The sequence below is a fragment of the Emiliania huxleyi genome (assembly GCF_000372725.1).
Source record: "Emiliania huxleyi CCMP1516 unplaced genomic scaffold EMIHUscaffold_310, whole genome shotgun sequence".
NCBI classification, from domain to species: Eukaryota; Haptophyta; order Isochrysidales; family Noelaerhabdaceae; genus Emiliania; species Emiliania huxleyi.
The window spans coordinates 69,613-78,018 of NW_005199683.1; the positions used below are offsets into that span (position 1 = coordinate 69,613).

General features: G+C 66.3%; 4 protein-coding genes across 4 annotated transcripts; 2 read left to right on the top strand and 2 right to left on the bottom strand.

The window, feature by feature from the left end:
• Positions 1-473: 473 nt before the first annotated feature.
• EMIHUDRAFT_240510 (Hypothetical protein) lies at positions 474-818 on the top strand (the record flags this gene model as incomplete). The annotated part of the gene is made up of 1 exon (XM_005774460.1): positions 474-818. The coding sequence occupies one exon, from the start codon at positions 474-476 to the stop codon at positions 816-818; it is 345 nt and encodes a 114-aa protein (XP_005774517.1).
• A 47-nt stretch (positions 819-865) lies between these two features.
• On the bottom strand, positions 866-1,997 carry EMIHUDRAFT_368438 (hypothetical protein). The gene has a single exon (XM_005774461.1). The coding sequence runs from the start codon at positions 1,962-1,964 to the stop codon at positions 1,095-1,097; it is 870 nt and encodes a 289-aa protein (XP_005774518.1). The 5' UTR covers positions 1,965-1,997; the 3' UTR covers positions 866-1,094.
• A 606-nt stretch (positions 1,998-2,603) lies between these two features.
• On the bottom strand, positions 2,604-3,417 carry EMIHUDRAFT_240512 (hypothetical protein; the record flags this gene model as incomplete). The annotated part of the gene is made up of 4 exons (XM_005774462.1): positions 2,604-2,831; positions 2,905-3,081; positions 3,169-3,207; positions 3,409-3,417. 4 exons carry the CDS (start codon positions 3,415-3,417, stop codon positions 2,604-2,606), a joined length of 453 nt encoding a protein of 150 aa, XP_005774519.1.
• An 80-nt stretch (positions 3,418-3,497) lies between these two features.
• Positions 3,498-4,223, top strand: EMIHUDRAFT_469671 (hypothetical protein). The gene is made up of 3 exons (XM_005774463.1): positions 3,498-3,523; positions 3,627-3,971; positions 4,040-4,223. The coding sequence occupies exons 1-3, from the start codon at positions 3,506-3,508 to the stop codon at positions 4,064-4,066; spliced, it is 390 nt and encodes a 129-aa protein (XP_005774520.1). The 5' UTR covers positions 3,498-3,505; the 3' UTR covers positions 4,067-4,223.
• Positions 4,224-8,406: the final 4,183 nt, after the last annotated feature.

Genomic DNA, 8,406 nt, shown 5'->3' on the forward strand with positions numbered 1-8,406 from the left:
AGATGCTCTTTGCGTGGCCGATGTGGAGGTAGCCGTTTGGCTCGGGCGGGAAGCGCGTCACGATGGAGGAGTGCTTTCCGCTGCCGAGGTCCGCCTTGATGATGTTGCGCACAAAGTTGGTCTGCTCAACCTCGGCAGGCGCGGCGGCGGCGGCGGCCGACATGCCGCAGGCGTCGGCCCGCCGGAGCGGCCGCAACGCGCCTGCTGCAGCGAGGCGGCGCACGCGCGCCCCGCCGGCGAGAGCTCGCATCGCCGGTGCAGCAGCGGAGAGGAGCAGTAGCAGACGCATGCACGCCCTCGTACGCGGCACACAGCCCGCTGTGGGAGGCCGACGGCTCTCCTCAACTAGCTCGCGGGTGGTGTGGGCGCCTGCTGGCGAGCGCGCGCGGGTTTTCTTCTTTTCGCGCTTGGTTTCCTTTTTCTTCCCTCTCCAACAAAGAAAAAGAAAAGAGGCGAAATAAGAAAACGATCGCATGTCTGCGCCTTTGGGGAGCGCGGACGTCGGCGACCGTCGCTGGCAGGCGCGGTGGCGCACCGTGTCCTCCTACTTCTCAGCGCCGTGTCTGCACGTATCGCTCGCGACGGGAGGTGCCGGCGGCGCTGCGATCTTTGCCGTGCGCTTCCTCTCGTCGCGGCAGCTGCCGGCCTCGCTCACCTGGGGCGCCGCCGTCGCCGGGCTGCTGGCGGGCACAAACTGGGCTGTCTGCCGCCGCGCCATGTACGTCATGCTCAAAGAGAAATCAGCGGCGCAACCCCTCGGTGCGAGCGGAATGTCTGAGGAGGACGCGGCGGCCCTTCGGGCAGCACTAGGAAGATAGGAAAGAGAGTACAAAGTGCGCGTGGGAGTGGTGCCTCGAGGAGCATTACGTGGACTGTTTCTATTTACAAATAACAAATCGCGGCGAGGATGCCCCGGCATCGCAGGCTAGTATTGCCTATTGGCTCTAGAGAGACACTCAGAGCGGAGCGCGTGGTAGACAGAAGACACACACCGCGGCCGACACACACCGCGGAGTTCGCAGTTCCGCTCTACCTCTCTGCGCATCATCGCGGGGCGCGCGCTCCCTCGTGCGCGCGCGTTACGCCGCCGCTCCTCACCTCCCCTGCGTCGCCGCACCCGCCAGCGCCGCCTTCGCCAGCTGCTGGCGCGCGCGGATCTCGTCGTGGTTTTTCGTCGGCTCCCAGTGCGGGTCGTGGAAGTTCTTGCTCTTGGCGATGGTCTTGTTCTTGCCCTTGAAGGACTGCCACGAGGTGCGCCGCCCCTCGCCCTGCTGCTCCATCGCCGACTTCTTCTCCTGCCGCTTGAACATCTTGAGCTTCTTCTTCTTCTTCTCAATCACCTCCGCCGTGTCGTCGGGAAGAATCTCGAGCGACTTGGGGACGGCGGGCTTGCTGCTCTCCTGCGCCGCCTCCGCCGCCTTGCGCTCCGCCGTCGCGCCCAGCCGCAGCCGCACCAGGTCGAGCTCCACCTCCGCGTTCTCCCCCTCGCCGCGGAACCGCACCAGCGCCGACCCCGAGCGAACCTCGACGATCGTCCCCTCGTACCAGCGGCCATCGCTGGCGTGGATTGCGGAGCACTCGCTGCCGGCCGCCCAGGCGGACGTGTCTGGCCGCTGGTACGGGCGCACCTCGTTGAAGTCCACCTGCGCCGTGTTGCCGAAGCCGAGGTACGTCACAAAGTAGCCGTCCTCAGCGAGGGCGACAATCTTGGCGTTGTACCACTGCCCGTCCTGCTCGTAGATGGCCTGGCACTTCTCGCCGACCGAGTAGGTCCGCAGCTCCTGCGCCACCTTTGACGAGCCCGCCGCCGCCGTCTCCTTGACCTGCTCCAGCTCGCTCGTCAGCGATATCACCTCGACGAGGTCGGCGCGCAGCTTGATCCACTCGGCGTTGTCCGGGTCCGCCGAGATGGCCGCCTCCACCTGCGCGAGTTGGGAGCGGTACTCCGCCAGCTTGTCCGACATCACTACGCGGAACGCCTCGCCTCCTGCGCGTTTGCTGGGTACCGCTCCTTCCCGGATAGGGGTCTTCCTACCCACCTCGATCAACGTATGGACCGGTTCTTATTTCGTATCCGCTTACTCTTGTTTCGCCCAGGTTTATATAGCATAAACACCGTCCGTGCAGGGCTCCTAGGCCATCACTAGGTCCACAGTGGACGGACACACAGCCTCAGCGCCGCTCGGCTCGGCTGGAGGCGCCTGGGGCGTCCAAAATCGCGGAGCCGGCAGCCGGATCGGGCGTCCGACCCGCCCCCTCGGCGACCCGAGATGGTCTCCCCGACCCCCGAGGCTTGAAGACAAAGCTGGGTTCCGGCTCCCGGCGTCTCCCGGGGAATTCCCACGTCGGCGATGAGTGCACAAAAGGGGGGGGCCCAAAGAAATGCTGGCTACCCTTTAAAGAGCGTTGTAATAATGGGCGCGAAACGGACGGATGAGCGTCGAACTCCGCAACCACCCCCTCAGTTGCGGGGAAGAGACTTATCCCGTACGGAAGAGGAGGTGGGCCTTGGGCGCTAGCAACGAGGTCTGTCGGGAGAGAGATTTTTAGAAGCCAACAAGAAATGTGTCACACAGAGTGATTTGCGCTCGGCAGCTTGTCGACTACCAGCCGGAGCCGGAGTCGGAACCGTAGCCGAGATGGTCTTCGAGGGTGTCGAATATGTCATTCGCCTCGCTAGTGGAGCCGGTGCCGCACGAGTCGCGGTCGGAGGAGGAGTCGTCGGAGGAGCGGTGGGACGCCTCGCGCTTGTCGCGCCTGATGCGCTCTGCGAGGGGGCCGGGGTCGTGGTCGTCGTGCTCGAGCGTCGGGTAGGTAGCGCGCCTTGCGACCTTGTCGGCCGAGCTGCCAACACGTCATGTTGTTGCTCAGGTCCACTCTCTCTTCGAACACTCGTGCCTCTACGGATGATGCCGGCGCTGGGGTCCCCTTCGGATGCATCGTGACATCTGACAACTGAATTTCCACTGGTTCGTCCTCCTCCGAGTCATCTTCCGAGGGGCGGGGCGCGGCGTCGGCGTCGGCGCGCGGCTGCGTCCGCACGGCCGCGGGCACGGGCACTGGCAAGGGCTCGGCTGAGAGCTGAGCGAGAGCGAGAATGAGGATCATCTGAAGCTCGAGTGCAGGCGCGTGCGCGCGGCGCGGGCGCGGGCGGCGTCGCGTCCGCACCGATCCGTCGCCGTCGACCGCGGCCGGCGTCGTGGGCGCCTGCCACGGGGCAGCTGCAGACGCTTGGCGAGGCTGATCCGCAGGTTTGAGCGTCGCTCTCTGCACTGAGGTTGGCCCGGTCGCAACGGGTGCCTCGGCCCGAAGGCTGGGCATCTCACGCCGACCGGGAACTAATACTAGGAGGCGCTGGGCCGCGGCGCGGCTGGTCTCTCGGGCTCGGGAGGCAAGGGCGGCGGCTACCGGCATCATGGCAGGTTCGAACGGCGGGCAACGTGCCAAACGGACTGGGCACGCCGAGATTCTTTCTTGTGTCTTTTTGCGTTTTGGTGGCTTGCTCATGCTCCGCTCTCCTTCGGTGAGCCCCGCCCAGCTCTTCCAACACTGCCCGCGAGACGTCCGAGCAGCCGTCCCTCCCCCGCGCGCGCACACCCCAAGCGGTCTCCGCCGCCGGCTCGCAGGTTGCGCGCGCCGCGCCCGCGCTTTTCCGCGCCGCGCGCCCGCCCGCGCGCGCGATGGCCGGGGGTGGCAAGCCGCTGGTGGTGCCCGAGTCTCCGTTTGACGGGCCGGCGGAGGGCAGCTTGGCGCGCTCCGAGCCGATTGTGGAGATGGGCGTGAGGTACGAGGCAGGCAGCCCCTCGCCGATGGAGAGTATCCTCAGCCAGGAGCCGATCGTCGTCGATGGGCTCCTGGCGGTGACGGGCGGCGGGGCGCTCGGCTTCCCCAAGCAGTTTATCAAGCTCAAGCCCGACGACCCGACTCCAGTGGCGTGCACCTACTCGGGGCTGCGCTTTGTGAGCAAGCAGGCACCTGTGGCCGGCGCCAGCCCACCTCCTCCCCCGCACAATCTGAGCGTACGCCGCGCCCCCCCCAGGCGCTCAAGAAGGCAGGCAAGTTGTGACTGACAGTCTAGTGCTAGATGTTCGATTCGAACTCCGATTCGTCGCGGTAGCCACCTCTCGGCAGGGCAAGCGGCGCGGCCTCTCCCGTGTTTTCATGATTATGTGACGTTCATCGGTGCGTTTCACGCGTGTCTCGTGAATAAAACGTCAAAGTGCGCCGCCGCCGGCGGTGTGAGCGGGGCTCGCCGCCCCGCCCCCCGGCCCCGCGTGACGGCGCTCGTCTGTCATGCTCGATGTGGTCGATGGCGTCCCACAACTCACGACAGCGGAGCTTGCACACCTGTCACCTCACTCTCACATGTCATGTTTAAGTTCAACAGTTCAAGATTCAAGTTACCTCCGCATTTGATGACTGTGATCTGAGCGGCTCTCCCACGCCGGTCGCCGCGCCGGCGGCCGCCCACCGGGGGCGTCCCCGCCTCTGCCGCGTCGTCGCCACTCTCACACACACGCCTCCAGCGGATCGATCGCCGAGACGCGCCAATCCGTCGGGAGCGCCTCCACCTTGCCACGAGCCGGGCCGGCTGCCGCCGCCTCCTCTGCAGCGGCATCCGCCAGATCGGACGAGGCCGCCGAAGGGGCCCATATTGTTGGTCCTGCAGGCATCCATGCGCCGCCGGTGGCCTCGGGCGGCGACTGCACCTCGCCTTCAAACACCCAGGTGCTCTGCTGCGGCCCGTTCTTCGAGTCTGTCGAGAAGCAAACGTGCATCTCTGCGCGACCATCGTACGGCTCAGCCAAGAGGGCGCGGCGCAGCCGGCATGAGACAACCCGCGCCTCACTCTCAGCGCGGTGCGATGCGCGATCACCATCCAGCGCCAAACGCATCGCTGCGAGACACGCCGGCGCGAGGAGCGGGGCCAGCGCTTCCCAGTCGCGAGAGCGCAGTGCTGCTGTCGTTATGCAGTAGGCGTGCTGGGCGCCTCGCAAGAATTCTTCCGGATCAAGGCCGGCAAGGAGGCGTAGTGATGCCTACAGATGGCCGTAACTTTTCCTCCATCCTCCTTTCCTCTGTCCTTATAGCGTGCCGCTAGCTGCTCCTCGCCTTGAGCTCTGCGAGCTCCCAGAGAGAGAGGCTCGGGTCGACGAGGTCACGCTCTGCTGAGACCCAGCTGTCGACCGTTTCGGCAGGATTGAGCGGCCGCGATCGAGGAGCGCTTGCCGGCGAAAGTAGGCCCCGTGTTGCTAGCCTTGAATGTCGCAACATCGACGGACGGACGAGTCCTGGAAGTTTCCCCACGCACTTATTTTTTTGTCGCGAGAGCCTCGATCGCCGCGAAGTACGGCTGGTCGAGCTCGCACCCGATTGGCTCCACGGTTCCGCCGCCAGGTGTGGCTTGAGACCCGACGACATCAAGAGGCTACTGCGGGAAGCGGGCGGCTGCCCCGCGCGCGCGCTGCTGCTGCTCGCGCAGTCGACCCCGAACGGGCCCACGGTCCTCATCTGGGGCGGGACTCTCTCCGGCAGCAACCTCGTGGATGGCTTTTCGTGGGCCGACCCAGACGACAACAGCCAGCTGCTCTTCGACGCGCTCTCCTTCGCCCTCAAGCCCGCGCCCGTCATCCGTCAAGACGTTGAGACTCCTTCAGGACTTGTGGCGAAAGAGCGACTGCGCTCCCGAGCTGCTGCTCGCACTCTTCCGCGCCTCCAACCCTGCCGGTGCGGTTCGCATCTACGAGATGCGCCGCCCCGACCAGTCCCCCACCGGCGCGGCCGACGGAGCGGTTGGGCCTCGAGGCGCTTCTTCGCCTTGCCCAAGGCTGCGAGAAGCACGACTCTGTGCTTGTCCAGACGCTCTGCTCGACGCCCACACGCGTCGCTCTCGAGGTCCTGAGCCTCCCCAAGCCCTTTTGCCCGGCACTTGACAAGGTTGCCCTCCGCTCGATCTTGAGCTCCGCCGCCGCGAGGACGCCCGGCCACGACCGGCTGCGCTTCTCCGCATCGATTGCGACGCCAAGCCGCCTCGGTGGCGTGGTGGATGGCAGCCACTTCCGAAACGGCGCCGGTCCGGCGAATGCTGTTGGCGCAGTCGCCGCAATGGGATCGGCGCTTGCCCTGCTGGCTGCTGCGCTGCCAGGTGGCCACGGGTGCGTCCGTTGCTGCGGTCGACTTGGACGCCGGGCCGATGAGCCTCGAGCTGCCGCCATCGATCCGTGACTCCTCGAACAGCAAGAAACGCAGCGCGCTCGATCTCTCCGAGGACGACAGCGACGACGACCTGCCCCTCGCCCGCCGGGAGGAGCGGCTGCTGGCGCCTCGCGGAATCACGCCGCGCGCCTTCCCAAACCTCGGCGGCGGACGCGGACGCGCCGGCGGCTTCTCGCGCGATACCTCCGCGCCGGCCGCGTTGTCGGCCGCGCCTCCTCCAGCTTCGCAAGCGGCACCACCGCGCCCCTCGCCAAGCCCCGCGAGCGCGGCAGTGGGCCCGGCGGCGGCGGCGGCTCGCAGCCTCGCTTCGCGCAAGGGCCTCCCTTCCCACCAACCCCACCGCTCGACAACGGGCCGCCGGGCCTCTCCTCGGCCTCCGCACCGCAAGACTTCCAGCAGTTCCAGCGCAGTTCCAGCAGTTCCAGCAGTTCCAGCAGTTCCAGCAGCAGTTCCAGCAGTGGCAGCACTTCCATCAGTTCCGGCAGTTCCAGCAGTCATCGCCGCAACCCACTCCGACCGCGCCGTTCGCGCCAATGGCGCAACCCACTCCGACCGCGCCGTACCTGGAGGGGTTCCGCGGGCGCGTACCTGGCGGCGTCCCCGGCGGGCGTGGCCGCGGCAACCCAGCGCGGCCCTACGTCTGCACTCACCCCGATTGCCTGAAGAACTACACGTCTGCGAAACACCTCTGGCAACACCGAAAGCGGAACGGACACTGAACGCATTCGGCGCATTCGCGGGCGTCGCTGAGGCGACGCATTCGTGGTCGGCCGTCGTCCTGACGCGACTCTCATCTCGTGGTCGGCCGTCTTCCTGACGCGACTCTCATCTCCTGCCCCCGTACAGACGATGGTGTGTGCGTGGAGAGCGCGTGGCGGCGCAACGCGGACCGCGTCTCGTGCGTTTGTGCCGCGTGGACACAAACACATACGTGTGATGACCAGCTTTGCACGTGTGTTGAAGAGAGTCTTGTTCAAAGGGGCACGTTGAGCACGCGAATGAATGGCAGCTCCGGTGCGTCGCGGTCGCCGTCACGGTCTTTGGCATCATCTCTTGCCTCGGAGGCATCCTCTCTTGCCTCGGCTTCCTCGTGCCTGGCCTGTGGTGGGGCGGCCTCGGAGGCATCCTCGCCGTCGTTGGGTCGAGCGTCGTTCTTTGCTGCTCCGGCTGAGTTCCTCCCCTCGCAGCTCGCTGCCTACTCGCTGCCTCGAGGGAGGGGGGGAAGAGGTCGAGCGGGCGCCACTGCGCTAGCACGGCGCGAGGCCCCTCCCCGAAAGGCAAGTACTAGCCACACGAAACCGAGACCCTCCCCCCCGCCCCGATCCCCCTATCCCCTTACTCCCCTCCCCCCCTCGGGAGGGCCGAACAGAGGCGCCGGGACCCCGAAATCCCCTCCCACCCTCGGAGGGCCGGACAGAGGCGTCGAGGGGCCACGCTCTTTCCTTCGCATATAGCGGCCACTCTACGGATCGCTGGTCGAGCCACCCGGGGGATGCCCCGCGCGCCTGTGAGCTGTGACCCAGGCGCGAGAAACGAATCTGCGAGGCGTGGCCGCTTATGAGGCCCGATGGGGAGGAGTAGTGGGGCGGACTACGGGGATCGGCCTCTTACACCGCCCTTCCCTGCAGCGAGCCCCTCCAACCCATCTCTCCCACCCACAGCACCCACCCGCCCGCGCGCGCTAGGTCCTGGGTGACGCAGGGGAAAGAAAGAAACCCTGCCGGCGAGCCTGTGTGGCGGGAACTAGCTAGCCTGGGCAGTCAGTCGGAGAAGGCGCAACTCAGTGCACTGACGGTCGGCCGTCAGAAAACACGCCTGCGCGTCACACCAATCCTCGCTACCCAACGCGGCCAAAGGATATCCACGAGAACCTCGAGAACGCCTGCGTGATAGGATCAGAAAGAGAAACGAATGGCGCACAAGCAGACGCCACAGCACACGGGCACGCTGCTTCTGTGTCCCCTCGCGCCTCGTTTCGCCTCGTTATGGGAGACATCGGGGCCGAGTTCGCGGCGTTCAAGAGCGACATGCAGAAAAAGGACCAAGCGCTTGACGCCTTCTACCTGCTCGTGTGTGGAACCTTCGTCTTCTTCATGCAGTGCGGGTTCGCCTTGCTCGAGGCCGGCACAGTGCGCTCGAAAAACACAAAGAACATCCTTCTCAAGAACCTGCTGGACGCCTGCCTCGGTG

What these genes read in the sequence shown, in the direction of transcription:
- EMIHUDRAFT_368438 (XM_005774461.1), bottom strand. Translation starts at nt 1,964, where the DNA reads ATGTCGGACAAGCTGGCGGAGTACCGCTCCCAACTCGCGCAGGTGGAG.
- EMIHUDRAFT_469671 (XM_005774463.1), top strand. An exon ending in TGCGCTTTGTGAGCAAGCAG is followed by an intron (nt 3,972 to 4,039) that starts GCACCTGTGGCC and finishes CGCCCCCCCCAG; the next exon opens with GCGCTCAAGAAGGCAGGCAA.